The sequence below is a fragment of the Xiphophorus couchianus genome, chromosome 12, assembly GCF_001444195.1.
Source record: "Xiphophorus couchianus chromosome 12, X_couchianus-1.0, whole genome shotgun sequence".
Lineage (NCBI taxonomy): Eukaryota > Metazoa > Chordata > Actinopteri > Cyprinodontiformes > Poeciliidae > Xiphophorus > Xiphophorus couchianus.
Genome location: NC_040239.1, coordinates 26,008,393 through 26,030,399, shown reverse-complemented (window position 1 = coordinate 26,030,399; position 22,007 = coordinate 26,008,393). Strand labels below are relative to the sequence as shown.

Here is a 22,007-nt window from a genome sequence, read left to right as displayed (position 1 = left end):
GCTGCAAGCTGAGGCGTTTCCTCGACAGCACAAACGTGTACAGCTTCCCGGCTGCCGGTCTGAAACAACACGGCCCAAACCCGGCTCCTTTAACAGGCTAATCTGGAGAAATCAATCAGCTGCATGTTATGCTTTTGCCTGTGACCCACTGCATGTTCTGACAGCGACCCAGCTGGTAAAAACAGATCAGTAAATCATTTTAACCTTACCAGAAAAAAAAAAAATCACAACAAGACGTCATTTCTCGGTTTGGACAGGTTCTTTTATTGGCAGTCATTGAATGCATGAGACATATGTACACAGACCACAACTAGGAAAAGGTTTGACACTTACTGACACATGAACATAAACTGCAAAACGTTGCAAAATCATCCATATAACTTGAACCTTTTCGTATAATGTTACAACCACAACTTTCAATGCATCTTGCAGGGGTTTTAGGTAATAAACGGGAAGGAAAATTAGACATGGTCTTTCTATTTTAAAATGAAAATCTGACAAATGTGATGTGTGTTTGTATGTAGCTGCCAGTTCTCAATGATCGATGTAGGAAATGTAGCAAACGTGTTGAGAATGGACAAACAAATGGATGTGGACGGTCCTGAACACCTCCCTTTCACTGTGAAACATGGCAGTGGCAGTGTCATGATGTGGGAATGGTTTTCTTCTGCAGGAAAAGTGAAAGGAAGGACTTGAAACTGGTGGCAGTGGTTCATCCCTCTGCAGCCAGAGCTGCAATCGAATGGCTCAGATCAAAGCATATTGATGTGAAGTGGCTCAGTGAAAGTCCAGATCCAAATCTATTTCAGAGTCAGTGGGAAAAATTGAATATTGATGCTCATGAACACTCTTCTTCCAATCTGACTGAGTTTTAGCTATTTTGTAGAGAAAAACAGGTCGATGATAAAAGCTGGTGGAGGCACGTCACATCTCCAATGTTCTTGCCAGGTTTCTGTTGGTCTGACTCACAAACTGAAACAAAATCTAATATAGTTTGTGGATTTAAAGTGACAATATAAGTGAAAAAGGACAAGCTGTATGGACACTTTTGCAAGGAGCTGCACGAACCAAGAGGAAACAAGAGTTTAGTCTGGGAGGATTTAATATTCCACATAAATATCCTCTGCTGGGTAACATTTACAGAGCAACTCTCCGTTTTATTGCATTATCCCATAAAACATCATCCGTTCAGTCCAACAGCAGGACTTCTTTGGGCTAAATGTTATTGTTCTTTGTCATTACGTACAATTAAACACGACTGCTGAATGAGACGAGAGACAAAACAACAGCATTTAGACGTGTTACGGACACAAATTACACAAAAATACACAAATAACACGTACTGAACATTTATTATATATCTGGTGAGCTTGTTTTGCTAACAATCATCAGCTGCGTAGCTCGTACTGACTGAATGTGGGACACTTTCAACGTCTGCCTTGTAAATACTCAGGTACGAACTATGTGCACAGAGTATACGCTATGGAGGAGGTGAAACGTCGAATAAACGACTGGGCCTTAAAGTGCGCCGCAGTGTTCTGGTCAGCCTAGGTGATCATACTGCAGAAAGACTGGAACTGATAGATAACAGTCAAGGAAGTGCCTCACAACACAGGGCCACTGATATACGGCGACGTTAAGTGGAAAGGACGACACCTGTGGAGACGGACGGCAGTAGGAAGAGCGGCTTGGCCCTCCTTGCTCTGACTCAGAAGCCGCTTCGGCTTCAGGAGCCATAAATGTGTCGAAATACTGTGGCTATGACCCTAAAGAGCGCAGTGATGTCAGCTTCAATGCGAGCACAAAAACAACCGGAGACACCTCTCCGTTGTCGAGTCCTACCCGTTGTCTTCTGAGACCGCTTTGTCCGCTAAGGTGCACATAAAAATATATATAAAAATGACCCATCGAAACGCAACAACTGTTTTGTCTTCTGTTCTCGTTTCCATCTGCACATGGGCTTTCACGGGTAGACACTGGGAAAGAACGTAAAAAGTCGACCAAGCAGTTTTGCCAGCGCCACGTGACGGGTCGCTGGCTGTATAGTCTGTTGAACTTGTGTCATAGCTTTTGTTGAGAGATTAACAGAGAACACAGAATGTGGAGCTAGGCCCTGTCGGACAGAGAGAGTCTCAGTCCTGGCAGAGAACCCACGGTGGGCCGACGGTTTCCAAACCTCACTCCAGGTGTCCCCCCTCTCTCCTTCGGGATGCGGCCCCTTCGTCCGACCAACTGATTCAAGTCTCCTGGGGATTGGCTCTCGACAGAGACCGAGATGGAGCGATAGACGTGGATAAAAGGATAGAGAGAGAGAGAGAGAGAGAGAACTGGCACCTTGACTCCTCCAGCCACCCTCCAATGAAACCGCACCTTTTTCCCAAGAGCGCCATCCACCAACACAGTAAGTCTGCCGTCCAGGCCGTCGGTTTCTTCCTCGCTGTCTTACGGGGGTTAACTCAGAGATGGTAAAGATTAGCTTTAGTAGCTGTGTCGGGACAATTGGTTCGCAATGTGGGCACTGGGCTCCCTGATCGCCTGTAAAGGGTGACTTTGTCTCGTGGTGTGAGGGCAAGAGGGTGAAAGAAGTAACAGAGTGCTGCGGGGCGTCATTTCAACCGCAGCCGAAAGCTCTCCGGACGGGAAGCGGCCCATCACCTCTCACAGTAGTGTAGGGTAAAATGTTTAGAGAGCTGTTTCTCCCCCAAGCCCCACGACTCCAGCTCAAACCTATCCCCCATGTCTTCCTCCTCCTCTTCGACTTCCTCCTCCTCGTAGTGGCTGGGCTCCTCGAGGGAGGTCTCCAGGTGGTAGGAGTACGGCTGGCCCTCCGTGTACTCGTAGATGGTGGGCAGGCTGCTCTTCAGGCTGCAGCGGCGGCGCAGCGCCACCAGCAGCGGCTGGGGCATGGTGAAAATGTCCACGTTGTTGCCCAGGTCGATCCAGGCCAGGCTGGAGAACATCTTGGGGTCCTTGAGCAGTTCGGTGAGGTCTTTGATGATGGCCAGCGTGAGGCGGTTGCCGTTGAGAGCCAGGGTGCTGAGTTTGGGCAGCAGGGCGAGGGGAGGCAGCAGCAGCCTCAGGTTGTCGTCCGTGAGCTCGGTGAAGCTGATGTCCACGGCCACCACGCTGTCCCTGTTGCTCTGGAGGTAGAAAGCCACTTGTCGGACGTCGCGGGTGGACAGGGGGATTCCAGACAGGTCCACGCTGTCGCTGGACAGCTTCTTCTGTAGAGTCGTCTTGAGACTGTAGGGGAGGAAACAAAAGGGACCCATAAAACCTTTGAACTTACAGAGCGAACACGCACAGATCAAAACAGGTTTGGACGTAGAAAGGAAAAGGATATTTATTTTGGATTAAGGAAGGATTTTATTGCATATTGTGTTTATTAGTAGTGCTATTTTAACTTTAGAGTAAAAAAAAAAAAAAATTAAGAAAACCAAAAATGTGGTCATTGTTAATGGATGAGCAGATCTGTGTGGGAGTGTATGTATTAGTGAACTAGTATTATAGTTATAATTTTAGTATGTTAGCTGAATGTGTGAGGATATTTATATAAATCTGTTGTTTATGAACATGTGCAGAGGAAAACATGTATTTTTATAATATCTTGATTTATGAATTGTATGTATTTTAATGTGTAGGTTTAATTATATGAATTTGGAGGTTGCAAGGCTGTTTCCATGAAAAAATACAAAAACATATAGTCTTAATGCATTTTGATTTAGAAATGTTATGTATTTTAATACATAGAAATGCCAAACCACTGAAGTTGCGAACAACTTGTAGCTATGTACTCTTGGCATAAACTCAGACTTGTTCTCTTCTAAGTTTTGTATGCATTGTCTAATAAATGAAATGAAACGATAATGGAGGTTTTGACGACACCAGCTCTTGGTGAAATCTGGTAGTGGGTAAAGCAAAGTTACACTGACTTAAACAAGGATTTATTTAACAAAATAATAATCATTTTGCTGAAGTTTAGGGAGCCTTATTGTAATTTGACGACAACTTCTGACTCACACTTCTAAGATCTTTTTCAAAACACTGCGTTAGTGGATTAGGGATGGTAGAGATGTGTGGTAGAGCCTTGAAGAAATTTCTTCAGAGCAAAGAACTGTGTGGAAAGTCGCATTTACAGGCTGTTGTACTCCAAGTGCCATGAACTCATGACTTGCATGCCTGTTATAAATCTAGCGTGGTGGATGGACTCTTAATGCGGTAAAAGTTCACCGTGAGCGTTGGGAGCATCATAATGACCGATGGGAAATGTTGAATTATCTAAACTGATATCAACATCGACACAATATTACCACAATCACGTGATTTTCTGGGCTTTGTGACCCTGACATGCCATTAATCTCTAAAAATGAGAGTTGGAGAATATGGATGTAGAGTAGAGATGCAATGGTCCGATATTAATATCTGCATCGGTCCAGATATTGAATAAAAAACCAGACAGGGTATCAGTGACTATGTGCCCAAGCCATAAGGGCAGATCTATTCAGTCTAATTCTATGCTTTTTATTTATTTTACATTATACTTAGAATTAATAATTGCACTTTCTGAATGAAGGTTTGTTGCAGTTTATTTTTACGTTTGACCAAAGTCATCAACCTGCTGTTCCAGTCAGTTTCTTTACTATTTATTTTACAACCAACTGAACAAATCAAAGCTGTGTTGTTTTTACATGTTTGACCAAGCTGTTGTTGTTGCTAAGTGTGCTGTACTGGTGCATAGCTATCAAATGCATTTTTCATTCAGTGAAGTTCTGTCTGGGTTTTTTTTAAAAAAAGAAAGGTTTTAAGTCAACTCAGCACTGTTTCTCAGTGTTGGATCGGTATCGACTCATACTAAATCTCAGATATCGGTATCAGAAGGGAGAAAAATGGATCGTGGATAGATGGATCTAACATGAGGCTGAGATTGAATCAGGAAGCACAAATAGTTCTCCACTCACTCACTTATTCAGACCTGGAAAACACCCAAATACATTTCAGGCTGGACAGGAACCCTGGATGAAGATGTGTTTTACTTCTCCCTTGGTGATTTCAACAAAAACATCTTCATCTGTCACCTGAGCAGTATGCTGCGCTGCTACTTCCTTCACTGAAGGCTCAGAATTTCCAGCAGAGGTGTAGCACAATAGTTACTGATTAACCTTACAGATGAAATCATATCCATTATTCATAACTCCACCCGGCTCGGCCCTTTGTTCTCCGTCGGGTACATTTTGCAGGAGCCCGTCTCGGCCCACAGAGGACGATGCGGCGTGTCGAACTTGAGCTCTTCCTGAAGCGGGCTGTGATTCTGGTGCGGTGTCAGAGTGAATTAGAGCATCCTCCGCTGCCTGGCGACTTACAGTTTCATCCTCAGCGGTACCTGTCACTTCTGATGCTTTGAAGTGTTTTTTTTCCTCCCCATCATATTGAAAATAGTCATGCCCTCAGCAGTTCTTGCTGTGTGGCATAAGGAGCCGGTACGGGTTTATAAAGATGGAGGAAAACCTGGATGTCGAGCAGGCAAGGTGAGAGGGATTCTAACAGCTGTCCATGGTGACATGTTTGTCAGGCTGGCTGCATCTTTTATCAGAGTCTTGATTCGGCCCTTATTAGCTTTTTATATGACAGAGGCGTAAAACCCTAATAGCCATGGAGACGGGTTTCTCCTGAGGTGTTAATAGCTTGGATCACACAGCTCTCAGACTGATTCCTCTTTCTGCACCCAGGAAGCAAAAAAAATGGTTTTCTGAGGCGATCTGTCCAGAAACTTCCATCACCTTCCAGATTCATTTGACACCAGAGAACAAGGGCGACACTACCGCTGGTTACCAGGATCTGTCATGTGTTGCATACTTTTCAGCTTTATTTTGGTTTGTTTTTGACATTTTTTCAAAAGATGATCATACCGGAAATCGAGCAATTCCTAGCAAACCCTAATACCAAACAGGACGTTTTATTTTAAGTTATCTTTAAACCCTCGTGAAGTTTAGACAGATCCAGAGCAAAGTGCACAAACAAAACAACTACCACTAAATCTACAAGGTATCAGCACTGAGATAACATTCATAATTCAAATCCAACTCTATGGTCTAGTAACAGATGTCTGTCAAAACCATGAAATTAAATTTACATTTTAAAAGGTTTTTTTTTTTTGCTAACAGCCTGTGAGCCTCCGGTGGGTCATCAGTCTCCATAAGTTTGAATTCTGTATGAAATTGCTGCAATGAATTATTAAAATATAAATTTTCAAATTGTTTCTGGAAGCAAAGTCAGTATAACTTCATGTGAAAAAGAATTTCAACAAGATCCAATTTTGTAAGAGTTTATTTTTCCCCCCTCGGCTATGTGTGGTGAAAAACCAACACTTTCTACTACAACATCTGCACTGACGCGAGTCCTTTCAACACAGAAACAGACAACTGGAAGACTACGAAGTGGAAAAACGTGAGGTCCATCACATCAGAAACCATCTTATTATGCTCTCATTTTAATTTCACAGTAAACACAAACACTCAGTGACGTATCCAAAACATGACCTGGGGAAACTCATTAATTAAGCTCAGCTGGGTAAAGCAAGCGCTTTGGAAGAAAGAGAGAAAAATGCTTCATATCTCTGGTTGTTGCAAAGAATATACATTAATAATAATGATGACAGACAGACAGACAGCTTTAACATCCTGCTGTGTGGAGCTGCAAGCAAATCTCCATCAGCTGTGCCAGCCCGGTGACGTTCCTCTCTGTACGCAGAGGACAGACAAACGGCTCGGCTCTTTGTGGCGCCGCTGGACGGTTCATCAATCTATCACCCAGCAGTAGCTCTGAACATTAGTCACTCCAAATGCTCAGAATTAAACGAATCCTGTTAATCTATCTAATTAGTTTGCTTGAGTTTGGACTTCCTGTTTTTCCTTTTCTCGATTAATCAAATAGCTTGATTAGAGCAACGACCCAGAGCTGAAGCCAAGTCAGATATTAAAGATGGCAGCTCTAACTTTAACAGGGCTTCCAGTGAGACAACACAGAATAGTGGATAGTTGTGTTTCAACAAATCATAATTATGGAAAGTGTGGCAGCCTTTCGTCACAAAACAGCCCAGGTTTGTCTGAGTCATTCTCACACACGGATTTGATCTGAACTTTTGTTGTTCCATCTGGGCCATTTGGATCATTTTCCCCTCTGAAAGGTGAAGCTCCAGATCAGTCTCAACTCTTCTGGGCTAAGAGGTTTTTTTTCTCTCTCAGCAGAATAATTAGCTCCATCCATCTTTTTATAAACGCTCTGACTTTTTAGCCCCTGCTAAAGAAAAGCACCCCACAGCATGATGCTGCCATCACCGTGCTTCACAATGGTGATGATGTCTTCAGCGTAATGCAAGGCTGAAACGGTTAACCGTTTTATTCCTGATGACTCTAATTTAATAATAGATCTATTGTTAACTGGAGTACACAGATAAAGAAAATGCCATTTGTTAAAAAAAACAACCCAGTCAGAGCAGAAATTAAACCAAAACAGTACAAATATATATATATATATATAAAACAATGAAGATTAAAAAAACACTTCTATAGAGAACTCCTGTAGTGGCCTAGTTCTAGCTTCACCTGGATCAAATTCTGTAAAAACATTTTTAAAAATCTACAAGCATTTTTTGTGTCCAATTATTAATTGGTTTATCTAAAAAATGCTTTTCACATTTTCACGTTGAAAGAATTTCTTTGGTTTGAGATGCGTCCCTTGCTACAGATGATCAAACATACACCAAATAAATTGTATTTAACATGTTCATTTTCTTATTCAAAAAGGAATTAAAATAATCGAACAGAGGAATCGAACACTTTGACAAGCGTGAGACTGATGTGCAGCGTTAGTTTTACACCACATGATGTTTTCCATGGACACCAATATGTTTCATTTTGCCACAATCTGACCAGAAAGCAGCTGGAGACACATTTGTTCAGAGTAGCTTTTAATTAGTTTTATTTTGTTTCATGTTTCATCTCTCCTTCAGTTGTACCTTCTGACTTGTAAAAAGTGCTACAGAAATAAAGTTACTTGCTACTTTTGAACTGGTGAACAACATGGCTTTTGTCTACTTCACATTTTATCACACAATTACGAACTTTGTGGTTGCTGTGTGACAAACTGAGTACGTGTTTCCTCTCAGTAATAACGAACACGGATGTGAAGCCGGGGGTGAGTTGGGGACAAGGCGAACAGCAGGTTGCAATTGTCTCGTCTCTTCAGCTCTGACAGATTTTTGTTGTCAAATGCAGCAGCAGGTGAAGCTGTCAGACCTCCACCCCTGCATCCTCTCTATCAGTATTCTGTTTTAGGGCGGATTTCAGTGTTAATGATTCATGTTGCTGCTGCTGCTGCTGTCTCCACCGGCATCAGCCCATCCCTCTGCAGATTTATGAAGCTCCCAACATGACTAAGTGAAAAAAAACCACCTATCAGCTGAAGAATAGTTGCCATCGAATGTATTTACAGTCTCAAAGACGCTGTGGGTGTCAGATTAATCTTTGATCCTTTTAATTTTTTCGGGATGAATTAAACTTCGGCGAGCGCAACAAAGCACAGCTCACGCACATCGACAGCTGGCTCTATGATCCTGTTGATGCTCAAGTGACTCATAATGAACCTGTCGGATACCACAAAGCTCATATTGTCTTCATTTCTGTTTTATGATATGAACGACTACTTTTAGTGTCTGCGAAAGCATCTACAAAAGAACTGCGAAGGGTTTTGTTCCAAACGGGATTGGGAATCACTCTGTAATGAAAATCTACATTTTGTGGAATAACTTAGGTTTGCGTGAGCAGAAGGGGAGAGATTCGAAGAGATATCAGCGCCGGCTGAGGGCACCGAGCGCCGCTCCCTGTTGTGCAGATCTGCAGATTAGTTACAGACTGGATGTCTGGACACGAGGGCTTACCAGGCCTGGGATTTCCGCCTGGACATGCTCTTCCTCAGCCACTTTGAGTGCGGGGTCAGGTGGTAGATCAGCTGCCTGCAAATCTTATCAGAAGACTTTATGGTGTCCGCATCCTGCAAAAAGGAGAGCGAGGAATTAAAAAACAAAAAAAAAGTAAGAAAAGGAGAAGGTTGAAGCAGTGAGAGGAGAAACAATCGTTGGAGCTGTCAATGCAAAACTTCAATTCATTTCCAAAAAACGCGTTGCGCGTTATCTTTCACATGAAAAGGAAGGGGGGACAAAATAAGGTCCAGCGTTTCCTCGACGCCTTGAGCGAGTGCACAACAAAACCCAATTTAGCCGCCTCGTTGGAGCAAGAAAATCTAATCACATGCAGGGGGGAGAAACACAAGAAGCGCGGCGAGGAGGAGAAATTAAACACAGCTGCGAGGGAAAGCTGCAGAATTTAGGTTAATATCAGTTCAACAGACACTGGAGGCCACAACCTGGGGAGGATGATGAGAAACAAACTGTGAAATAGATTCATCTTTTACTGCAGAAGCATAATTTCATGCTGCAAAACTTTGAACAATGCAAGCTTTAATTTCAGTGCAATTACTGAGTCAGGAAAAAAAACACATCCCACGTCGAGGAGCTACGGTTTTTAAAATGCGTGGCCCAATAACTTGTAGCTTTAAAATAAATTTAACAGAAACATCTTTTATTTACATCTTATGCTTTGAAGTTGATCATTTTCTAGGAATTGTGAATAAAAAACACGCGACTTTTTGTTTCTGTTGGATAACAGCAGGAAATGTTGGGGTCACCGAGTCTCCATGACAACCGTTGGACTCTATTTACAAGCCAACAGGTTGTTTTGGAGTGATGTCAGAAACGAGCCTTTCCTGTCCAACCGTCAGAAAGGAAAACATGGGGTCATCTGCTTGAGATTTAATCAGCTCAGCTGAGACAAAGGCTGAACCTTTATAGGAACACACACACTGTGTGGGTTTGGTGTGAGACGACTGGAAACTGTTAGGTATGGTGGAGGATCTGTGTTGCTTTGGGCCTGTTTATTAGACTGCATTACTATTACACAAGTGCATCGGATTTTAATCCATTGAAGAGTTCTTATTTTAAAACATAACGTCTTTAACCTAATTCATTAGAGATGGTCTATTTATCTACGTACATGCAGGGAACAATAAATACAGAAATGGCTCTTCAGACATAAAACGGGCCACTAGTTTTGTTTAAAACTATAACTCCTTGTCAGGATATTTTTTTTATTTTAAATAAGAGCAGATGAGAGGGAGTGGCATCTACTGTGGACTCACTGGAGTTTGGATGTTATGAATAATGAAATCCAGGTTATGAATAATGACATAGGATTTTGTTTTAAAGCTGCAGTATGAAACTTTTATACACAACATGTTATAAAATACATTTTTTTAGGATTGACTATGTTTTGACAGCATAATATAAATCGGCCAATTTATGAAAAGATTAGCCAATTGTGAAGCCGTGTGAAGAAATGCACTGCTGCCTAACAAAAACATCCAATCAGAGCCAGGAGGCGGGTCTGAGCGCTGTCAATCAACCTTGTGAATATGCTGCTAAACGTATTTAGCAGCATATTGAGAAACGACTCACTGTTAAAGAAAACAGGATGCTAACTGACACAAAACAGTGTCAGTTAGACTCAAAATAGACATAGAATTTAGTCTGCCTCTCTGAGCTGCTCTTTAGAACCACAGTGATGGCAGAACGTCAGAACTACAGACATGGTGGAACAACTGCTATAAACTCATTGCATCTCTGAATGGTGCTGTTTATGTTATATCTTATATGCATATCATGAAATGGTGGCAAAAGCAACAAAAATCTAGTGTGCTCTGGACTTAAGATGGAGTACATGCACGCATATTCATGACATACTTTGATTAAACTAATTTATCTTCGGTGTGATTCCAGTACCAAAAAATTAACTTTATACCAGGTGAGTCTCTCTAACCTGAGAATGTGAACTTGTACTGGGCTGATTCTGTGCCTTTAAATCATTTTAACAATACTCCTGGAGAAGATTCATAACTTATAACTCTGAAACAGGAACAGGTCTGAAAAACAGCCTGTGTGCTACACTCAAGAGAGAGATTCATTTGATGCATCAAAGAGTGATGTCATCACTGCTGATGTCATTGTTACCAGTAGAACTGAACATTCTACTGATGCATTAACATCAAACACGTTTTGAGTGTCAGGCGAGTCTGGTTTATATTCAAAGTCTATGTGAAGCGTTGGATGCGCTAGATTTGTCAAACGCTCCAAATGGTTCAAATTGCGCCACGCTAGAGGCTTGAAGCGTGATGCAATAGCCCTCGACGCGCCTCCACATAGACTTTGAATGCAAACCAGCTGCGCCTGACGCTCAAAACGCATTTGGTGTGAACGCACCATTATATGTCCAGTGTCACATTAGGTCAGTGCTTCTCAATTCCAGTCCTTAAACCCCCTGCTCTGCATGTTTTAGGTGTGTCTCTGTTTCAGAACAGCTGTTCCAGAACAGCATGACCTCTTCTGCAGTCATCAAGTACTGCAGTAGCATGTTAATCACCCACAGATTCAATCCAGGTGTGTGGCAGAAGGGGAACACCTAAAACATGCAGGGCAGGGGGGCCTGAGGACCGGAATTGAGAAACACTGCATTAGTTCCATCATATTTGGTCCTAATATGATGGACTCACTGCTTTGAGTCAGGGGTAACATTTAGAGGTAAGATGCCATTTAAGTTTTAGTTAGGGTTAGGGTTAGGAATAGACTAATATTGTTTGGGGTTATTGAAAATGTGTGGATTAGGCAAAATCGCAGCTACTAAAATGAAGGAAATCAATGCAAAGTTCTAATATGGGTCGAAATAGTTTTGACAAACCTGTACAGCATTTTGTTTTCTAAATCATTATAAACAATGATGATATAATATTAGGGTGTTTTTCTGCCAATTGTGTAGCTGCAGTACACTAGTAGTCTAATGTGTTGAATGTGCTGAGACACATTCAACACATTAGAAACCAATCAGAACCAAAGGTTTGCCTTTTGGTTCTGATTGGATGTTTCTGGATAGTAGCAGAGCTAGATGGATTTTTGCAGATTCTCTGTTTCATATTCTACTGTCAGACACTTTTAACAAATATTCATCCATCATCTAACACACTTATCCTTGCACACACACATTCACACCTTAGGACAATTTAGAGAGATCAATTAATCAAGCAATTAATGCCGAGTGTTAGCAAAACCTAGGTTTGGATACTGACCTAGGTCAGTGCCACCTGGGTGTGGGTCGGCGTAAAGGCCGAGCCGGGCATAGATTGGCCTTCACGCCAACGCCAACATGAAGCCCCTTCATGCAACCAGTGGAGGTTGGTCGCATGGACGTATGTCTTTCCTCGGACCTCCATGTTTGTGTGGAGGTTTGGCTTTGCGTGGACTCCTCTGATTGCAACCTGGGTGTGGGTCGGTGCAAAGGCCGAGCCACGCTATGCATGGAGAGCCCTGGTTGATTGGAGGTCTGTATTTCGTTAGACCTCCCTGATTGATTGGAGGTCTGTCTTTCCTCGTACCTCACTGATTGATTGGAGGTCTGTCTTTCCTTGTACCTCACTGATTGATTGGAGGTCTGTCTTTCCTCATACCTCACTGATAGATTGGAGGTCTGTCTTTCCTCGTACCACCCTGATTGATTGGAGGTCTGTCTTTCCTCGTACCACCCTGATTGATTGGAGGTCTGTCTTTCCTTGTACCTCACTGATTGATTGGAGGTCTGTCTTTCCTTGGACTCCTCTGGTTGTAGGGAGCCTTCTATTTGCAGGGGGACCTCTGGTTGGGTGGAGACTCTAGGACGGTTGTTTTCCAGAGCAAGTTTTAACTTCACCTTCAGGTCTGCAACCTGACCCTGCAGAGATTTCACCGTTTCCTCCTGTGCTTTGAATTTTGAAGCTTGCTCAGCGTGACTTTTGAGCTGCTCCTCATATTTAAGTCTCACTCTGTATTCTTCTACCATGACTTCTATCAGACCTTTGTTGCGGGAGGTGTATTTTTCAGCCTCCCTCTTGAAATAATCCAGCTGTTGAAGAATGTTCTTGTCGGCTGTAACTTTGGTAGAGCAAGAAACCTTTGATACAGCTTTAATCTCTGGCACGTTTCTTTCATGTTCACGTTTGACTCGCAGGTGATGTTCTTTTACTACCATAGTTTGCAGTTTCTCAATCTCCTCCTGCTGTGATTTGACTTCAGCCTGATATGCAATCCTTCGGTTTCTTTCCTTATGGAGATCAAAAGCCTTACTCTGCAATTCTTTTTTGAGATCGTCTACCTGCTTCGTGAGATCGATGACGTGTTGGCTTGTTTCTTCCACAACTTCCACTGCGGGGGTGATCTCGAAGCCAGCAGAGGGAGTTGTTTCCTGCTTGACTTCCAGTGATGTTGGACTCTCAAAGTTGCCAGAAGGACCTGATTCCCCCTGGATCTCTACTGATTCATCTTCCGGCTTAATGGGGCTGTCGCTGTCATCTTCAAAAGAAATGACTTCGTCGTAGTCGACTTGGATATTGAGGTCCATCATGTCGAGCCATGAAAGCTCAGCTGGAAAAGCTTCATGTTCACAAACAATCTGTTGTTGCTTCATGTCTATATTGTGGTAAATTCTTGCTTCTCTGAAAGGCGTGTAATATCTGGAATCGATATCCCGCTTGTTTCAATTAATTTCGAACGTGCTCTGAAGAGGGATCTGTCGTGCTAGAACTGTGGAACAGGTCTGAGAAAACGCTGTCTGCGAGCTACATTCAAGAGAGAGACTCCTTTGTGGTATCATAGAGTGACGTCATAACCGCTGATGTCATTGATACCATTGGAACTGAACATTCTATCAACCTTATTACTGGGAGGCTTACTGGGGAAACGATTAAGGGTGTTACTTCCGTCGCCCACCAGAAGTAGAAGTATTTCATTGTAATTTGGAGGGTTTTTGGCTAATCTATATTCATGATAGAAGTTACATCTCTGTTTTCAGTTATTGTACAATATTTAGTAAACTTGTTTATGGACACCGTCTGCTATCAGAGAGCTATTCAGTACAGAGGGTTGTAATTATGAGCTTAATCACGGGGAGCAACAGTGACACCGCGTTAAGTTTTGTAAAAGAATTTCAAAAGAAAAGCCTAAATATTCCTCTCAGGGTAGTGCTAACTAATATTAGCCTTTACTATCTTTTTTCTCTCAGGTTATTGCACTGCCCTGCTGCACAAGACGGTGAATTAACCTTAGCACAAACCTTTGCATTTTATTGCCCCCATTAGCATTAGCCTTTTCCCTAAAAGAAGCTTTTAGCTATTTTTCTTATTTATTAGCCATGCTTAGTACACTGAATGGAGTGATGCTCCACATGCTACTGACAGCATTTTGGCTAATGTTAGCAGTTTGGCTCATTTTAACTTGTACACTAATTTCAACATACTGAATGGCATAAGTCCATGTTACTCAACATGTTTGTCAATCTCCACATGCTATTGAGTACATTGTAGCTTACTTTAGCATTGATGCTAATTTGTAGCATCAGAACGCCCACGAAGTGTGCCAACCGACATGCAGACTTTGGCAGGCTCCGTTAAAATTTCTTCAGAAATGTTCTAGTATGTTTCTTACTATACTGTCACAACACAGTGAAGTTAAAACAAATATGTAGATTTGTTTTTTTATATAGGTTACATACTCTGAATCTGTGGAAATTAGCACCAGACCTATAGGCTGGTACAGTGCATCTTTCCTTTTAATGTATATTACTCATTGTCCCTGTTTTAAATACATAAAATCTAAAATTGTGAGCAACCTTCGTCCATGGCTGCCCCAGACATCAGACCACATATGACCTAGCATGATCTAGAGAGACTGTTCAAAGTTCCTCCTCCTCTGTCTCTAATCCAAGCCCGTAAAATATTAAAGCAGATGACTAAGCGCTGTCCTACTGTTAAAACAAGTTTGTACAAACACAGCCAGCAGGGCTATTTTTCATCACTGAGTAAATGCACTCAAATTAAAATGCTGCATTTTTCAAAATGATTAACTGTGAGTTTCATTTTCTTTCCTTGCGGCTTGATGCTTTCAACTTTCCCTGTGTTCATGGATCGCTCTATTTTTGGGTTTGAAAAAAAAAAAAACCCACACACATCAAAGAGAGTAGCTTGTGGTGCACAACGAGCAGAAATGCAACATCCGTCTGCAGGAAAAAATACCAGCCTCAGATTGGATTGTTTCTCCAGCCGAAGAGCCGATCATTAATAAAAGTAAATGTCTCGCGTCACGGCGCACACGGGGCTTACTGACCTTCTTGGGACACTGCATCTCCCGAGCCAAGCTGAGCAGCAGTTCGTGTGAGATGGGGTCCACCAGATTGAGGAAGGCGGCGTTCTTGTACAAGATGTCGTTCAGCGAGGCGCCCTCCAAACCCAGGTCCTAGCGAAGAAGGCGAGACAAGAGAAATGAGGAACAACACAACAGCAGCGAAAATGTGACCGGACCAAAGCAGGTCATGACTAACACTCCCAACGCTTGGCCTGGCTACGGGGTGAAAGGAGCGGGATGGAAATAGGTGCCTTCTGTGTCGGGGAAGGGAGAGGAAAAAAGGAGTGCTTTCCTTTAAATATTCATTAAAAGAGACAAAGAGTTTTTCATCTACAGTGGACAGTGAGATCTGGGGCTGCGTGTCAGCGGGAATGTTACCCGAAGACAGCGCTAAAAATATTGCTAGTCAGAAGTAGGACTGGGCATTTATTGTATAGTTTATCATTTATCATGATAAGCTTCTTAACAGGATAAGATTTTGATTTATTGGTGTCACAATAAAATCATAGTAATGATGTTTTACAACCCCTAAAACTGTCTGTATTATCAGGATTTAAAATTTTTTTCCCACGGTTTGTTTAATAAAGCTGTATCAATAAATATCAATAAAATCACACTTCTTTATGTGAGTGGTGACTAAGGCTGGACAATAAATCAATAACAGTAGATATTGAGACAGACACATGATTAATATCAATAGATAATACATCTGATAGAATTTTCAGTAAGTTTACTGAATATCCAGAAGCGCTCTGCATTCTGGGAGATGTAGGCAGAGGAGAGGATTTAACTGCTCAGCCTCTCACAGCGAGCTAAGCAAGGTGAAAGCCATCAACTTACTCGCTCTTTGGTTACCTAGCAACAACCTGTTGCTAACTCGCGCAGCAGCAGTTTCAGGTTTCACCACCGTGCCTCATAACTTCTTAAAAACACGAAATGGTGTGGAGTGAAAAGTTTGGCATTGTCTCAGATGTTTAAAACAAAAGAAAATGGATCAATAATTATTGATATCGACCAATATGAAACGCTGATGTTGTGATACGTTTTTCAGCCATGTGGTCCAGCCATGCTGGTGTTCTAAAGAACCGTAATTTGAAATGGGAATGTTTTTCAAGAGTAATATTTGTTCTTGTGGGACTATAATTGAGTCATAGATTTACAGTTACCTAATAAATAAGTAATAAACAGTTCTCATTGTCACTTTTACAGTACCACAAAATATTGTCATAAAAATAAAAAGTCCATGTCGCCCACCCCTAATCAGAATGCTACGCTCACTCACAATTCGCACTAACTCGTAATAATTTGAGTCTTTCAATGATGAATTCGGACCATTCTTTTTCCAGGTTGGGAGTTTTTAAAAAACAACAATGCGACCACCGTAAACCTGACTTTATATCCGACCAAATCCTCCTCTTTCACGGTTTTATCAACATGTCCACGTCGTTGTGCTGCTTTAATGAGAGAATAAAGCCTTCGAGTGCATCCATGCAGCACGCACATGCGTGCACAAAAGTATCTGCATGGATTTTCTGCCCAGCGCATTCGGCGTGGATTATAACAGACAGTCTGAGTGGGCGGCTGGCAAGCTCCCCTTTTTTAACAAGGGCAACAGTAAACACAGACTGAATCCAAAGCAGAGGAGAAGAAGAAGCTGCTGCCCGTCTGAGAAGGAAGGTATAAAAATATACCCCCCCCCTCCTCCATCTGTCCGTGTTTAGACACGATCAATTGTTATTTGCAAAGCGTGACATGACGGAACAAATCCTTTTTGCATCTGCAGGCGACACTCAGATCTCTGTTTCCTTCCTGGAGCAGAGCGAACACTTCTGAGAGCAAAATCTGTCATAGATCCGCTGAAAAGCATCATAATGTAGAGATAAATAATAATAATAAAGAAGGAACATATTATGAAGAGAGAACGAGGCTGCACGTGTGTCCCATATGTCGCACGGAGGCCAGCCAGTTTCTCTTCTTCTTGTCTTAATTAAGGAGGTGCCATTTTCCCCCCCTCCCCTGTATGGAGACTTCAGAGTAATTAACACAGTATTGAGCGGCTAAAACGCAGACCCAAATAAATGAGATCCCCAAGGAGATGCTGCTAGATCTGGATGCACCTACTTACATTTTAATGCAACATGTCATAGCAGGTGAGAAAAGCCTTTAAAAACAAACGTCTAATTAAGATCTGCCCATGTTTACTCGGTGTCACTGGATGCTGCTGCCTATTCCATGTCACAAGTGGAATGGCTGGAATATGCAGCAATTAACATCAAATGTAAAAAGAAAAATTAATAAAAAGAGTGGGGTTATTTTTAAATTGCGTGTATTTTACAGGTTGGTATAATGCGTACGGCTGGTAAGTGAAAAGGCTGCTTGTTTTCTTTCAAAATAAAAGAGTGTGTTGTGGAATTGGAGCCTGGAAAGCCAGAAAATCAAATGCCAAGAAGATCTCTGAGAATATTAGTGAACACAAAGAACCACAAGGACCAAGAAACACAGCAGACAGTGCCTGGGGGACGTTGTGGAGATGTTTAAAGGCAGCATTATTTCACAGAACAACATCCTTAACTTTGGAGATTTCACAGGAGGTGGAAATCCATCGTCAGAAAGTAGAGAGAGAACAGCACAACGGGAAACTAAAAAACAAGTAATATAGATGTAAAATTGTATTATGAAAACTTTCTGGCCTATATTATGATAAATGTAATGATACATCATCTCTAGAGCAACAACATACGCTGCTCTAAAAATGACCCTATTGTCAAATGACACCAGTACACCAGTTGCACTAAGTAGTGCACTTGTGTCTTTAAGTAATAAATAATAACTGTATTCAATCATGTGTTTCAAATTTATTGACAATTAAAGATGATGGTAAAAAAGACAAAGTTCAAACAGCAAAAGTACCAAAAGTAGTGTCAGATTTTGGGGGTTGCAAACACCATTAGCTCAGTTTTTTCACTCTTACAATTTATATTTTTAGAATTTTCTGCCAATGATAATCAACGATAACATAAATGCCCATTTATATTTCAAAACCTGCCACCTGAGGTGACAGGCTGGGGTAGGAGAGCATTAATCAGAGACACAAAGTCCTATGGTAACTTTGGAGGAGCTGCAGTGACCCACATGGTGGTGGCTGCATCATGCTGTGGGGATGCTTTTTGCAATAATTGGGGGGGGGGGATGTGATTCTAAATGCTCAAAGCAGGGAGAGCCATACAACACAAGACCTACCGCTTACACAAATGCACACCACACATTTGCAAAAATCTTTCTTTCCACTCACCGATGAAGTGCTAATCTTTCAAATAAAATACACTTGTGTTTGTATTTGAAACGTCACAAAATGTGAAATAGTTCAAGAGGAGAAAGGAGAAAGTACTTTGCAAAAAAAAAAAATAGACTCACACAGAACAAAGAAAGTCTATGCTGCAGAGGCAAGGACAGCACTTAATGGTTTTTTATATATATATTACTTCTGTGACCTTATTCCTTGTAGTAAAGAGTAAATATAACCTTTAAAGAAGCATTTGTTTTTCTGTTGAGGTAAACAAAGCCGCAGGCAGGGCTTAAATTGTCGCAGCGGAGGGAGATAGCCATTAAATGTGGGGAAGCGATAAAGAGGCCATGTAGCTGTAATGGCAACATTAGAACAGCCTGAGGAGAGACACGAGTCTGCCTACAGAGGAGGAAACAAAGGCACGGACGCACGGGGGTCGGCGTGCGCGTGGAAATATCCAGAGCCCATCAGCCAGGGAGAGAAAAATTAAATTAGAGAAAACGTAACGACACACACACACACACACACACACACACACGGCGTGCGGCTTGACCAGCTATCCCTTCGAATCTCATGTCAACGCGCTGTGCATCTTACCGCTCTGAGTCACGAGAAACGGTGTGTCACAGGTACGCTGCTCGGAGAGCGGCCTACTTTCCATGCAAACGAAGCAGAGAGGGGAGGGGAAAGAAACAGAGTGACGGTCAAAACTGCACAAAGAAAGAGGCCAGAGTGGAGGTGAGTTGGGGTCAAAGGTCAAGGGGATCAGGAATTGAAGCCCAGCCTGGATGACAGCATCATACGTAGTTCAAACAAAATATAAAACACGGTCTAATAGGTTTCACAACAGAAAAAAAAGATCAAATGTTCCCACTGCATATTGATCGTGATACTTTTAATACTTTTACTTCTCATATTTTTTTATGCAACAGAAATGTGGCAAAAATATCGACTAGTTAAATTTAGTCTTAGATGCACAGAAGGTCTTAGTTTTTTGCCATTCTGCTGTTTATGGTGCATCACTAGGAGTAAATGAAGCTGATTGGCTGTTTCCTCTGGTAACTAGCCTGCAGTCTGCTGCTTTACCAACATGTAGTTGTTTTAAAACAGCATTACCACAACTACATGGGTGGATGGCTTCCATATAATGGCTGTAAATGTTTTTCCTCACTGGGAATGTTTCCAAACAGCCAAATACACGTTTCATCCCTGCTGCTGTATTTTCCAGCAGTAAGGAAAATACAGGAAATAACGACTAAAAAATAGTTTAGTCTAAAGTAAGATGGATAACAAAGAGAAACGAGGAAAAAGAAAACAACAAATGATCAAAACTACAAATCTAGGAAAACCCAAAACAACCCAAGACTCAGGCAAAAGTAGATCCCATATTACCAATGCAACCAAATCTATCACCACATTTTCATTGGATTATCGAACAGCTAATTTATTGACCCAGATTTCCTGATACCTGAAACCGATCTTATCCATACAGGTCTGAACTTCAGCCACCGTCCTCTTTTGCTCTGTGGTGACAGAGCGCTGACTGATGCACCCGCCCACCAGGTCGCCTGGTTGACAATAGTCACCCCACTATTAACAACTTACCAACTCTGTCATTTTATTTACCAGCTTTACAGACCAAACGTTAGCACTGGTCAAAATTATACAGCAATCGGCAGGTCGTGCTTTTTAAAAATGGGTGATCGGCCAGAAAACTGCAATCGGTGCGCCCCGATTGGACTCTATGAATGAAGATTTAAGAGTAGAGAAAAGTTGAATGTCTTCTAATATGACTGCAGTCTAATAATAATCAATTTGACCAAATCCAACTGCCCACCCCTTTAAAAAGTTTCTGGCAGCGGCCCTGGCATGCACGAGACTAAAAGTGTTTAAACATGCCAACATCAGCCCCTCATCTGTTGCTCCTTAACCAGAACAGGATGCGTGGTGGTGATGGGCGCCTGACCTCTCCGTCCCCTCCTTTACCTTCCTCAGCAGCTTGAGCACGTCGGTCGCCTGCTCGATCCTGCGCTCGCGCAGCAGCTTCTGGATCTCCTTGATCCACGCCACCCTCCTCATGTAGGGGCTGTGGTTGGCCCTGCGCAGCATCCCGGGCAGCTTGTCCGACTTCAGCATCAGAGCAAACAGAAAGTCCCCGCCGCCCCGGCCGCCCTCCCCGGCGCCGTCCTGCAGCCTGCGCCGCTTTTTGGAGAAATTCTCGTCGTCCAGGCTGCTCTGTCTGCTCAGTCTGGAGCCCATGGCGAGCCGCGCGAGGTCGTTGTGCGCGCGCAGACGGCGTCTTTCTTTGATCGAGGAAGGGATGCAGCTGCGACAGTGTTACCAGAAGGACAAGCGCATGACACGGCCCCGGTTCCGACGCTCCTCGTTGGGTTCCGGTAAACAGCGCCGGGTTCGTCTGGAGCTGCTGCTGCTGCTGCTTGTCCGGGGCTGAGCTTCGACACAACAAAATAAATACAGAGCGGCGTTTTACGCGTCCGGCCCAGGGCTGCTCGCTCGGCTACGTGCGGTACGTGTGATGCCTGGGATGATGAGGAGCTCCGACTGCTTCATCCTCCGCTGCTGTTTGGGTTCGTGTAACGCGGGGCGTCTGACCAATCACAGCGTCTGCAGCCCGCTGAGCATCTCTGTAAAAACCCCTCGGTGCTTCACGGCGGGATAAAATGGTCAAACTTCAGTTTGTCAACGCGAGAAACACAACAGTCAACAACGAGCAAACGTTGTACTTGTTTTTAAGATTTAAACGTTTTTTTGTTTTGTTTTGTTTGTTGTTTTTTTTTACATGTTGGCAGCAGAATCTGGGGGGGGGGGGGGGGGGGGGGGGGGGGGAAACAAAGATTTTAAAAACGTAACGAAAGATACACAGAGAAAAAGAAAAACATAAACAATGACATTCAATAAATGAAAACCTTTTTTGAAGAAATATTGTTGGTTCTTTTCATTTGGTGCGGACAGTCCAAAATGCATGGAACTAAATTGCAACCATCTTTTTTCTGGTTTTTAAGGTGTGGTTGCTACGGTGATTCCAGTCTGTTTCTCAGCAGCAGGTTTAAAATCACACAGAATACAAAGATCTGCACCAACAGCTGCTGCTAACCGCAGATGGTTTCGAATGGCAGAAAAATCTGGTGCTTATTTATTGTGGGTTTTTAAAAAATATATATACAGCACTACTGATTTTTTATGGAAATTACGATTTCCAAAACTTCTCTCAGCTCTCACCAGTGTAGGCTTTTCTCACCTTTCAGTTCTGTTGGACACCAACAGGCAAATACGTCGCAACTTGTTCAGACTTTTTCAATTTTCAATTCAGATGAATAACAGACATGACACCTGTGCGTAGGCCGCTGAGCTTCCTCCTCCATGGTGTCGCTGATCCAGCCTTCAAAAGGC

At 42.6% G+C, this 22,007-nt stretch overlaps 1 protein-coding gene across 1 annotated transcript; it reads right to left on the bottom strand.

Annotated features, from left to right (window-relative positions):
- Positions 1 to 240: 240 nt before the first annotated feature.
- lrrc75ba (leucine rich repeat containing 75Ba) lies at positions 241 to 21,415 on the bottom strand. Its single transcript, XM_028034759.1, has 4 exons — positions 20,583 to 21,415; positions 15,293 to 15,421; positions 8,936 to 9,048; positions 241 to 3,243 (listed from the first exon to the last, which is right to left on the bottom strand). The coding sequence occupies exons 1-4, from the start codon at positions 20,853 to 20,855 to the stop codon at positions 2,652 to 2,654; spliced, it is 1,107 nt and encodes a 368-aa protein (XP_027890560.1). The 5' UTR covers positions 20,856 to 21,415; the 3' UTR covers positions 241 to 2,651.
- Positions 21,416 to 22,007: the final 592 nt, after the last annotated feature.

Excerpts from the sequence above, each read along its gene's own strand:
- lrrc75ba (XM_028034759.1), bottom strand. The coding sequence starts at position 20,855 with ATGGGCTCCAGACTGAGCAGACAGAGCAGCCTGGACGACGAGAATTTC. Across the intron at positions 15,422-20,582 it reads TGCTCAAGCTGCTGAGGAAG|GACCTGGGTTTGGAGGGCGC; the intron begins GTAAAGGAGGGG and ends CTTCTTCGCTAG. Across the intron at positions 9,049-15,292 it reads AGATGCAGTGTCCCAAGAAG|GATGCGGACACCATAAAGTC; the intron begins GTCAGTAAGCCC and ends TCCTTTTTGCAG.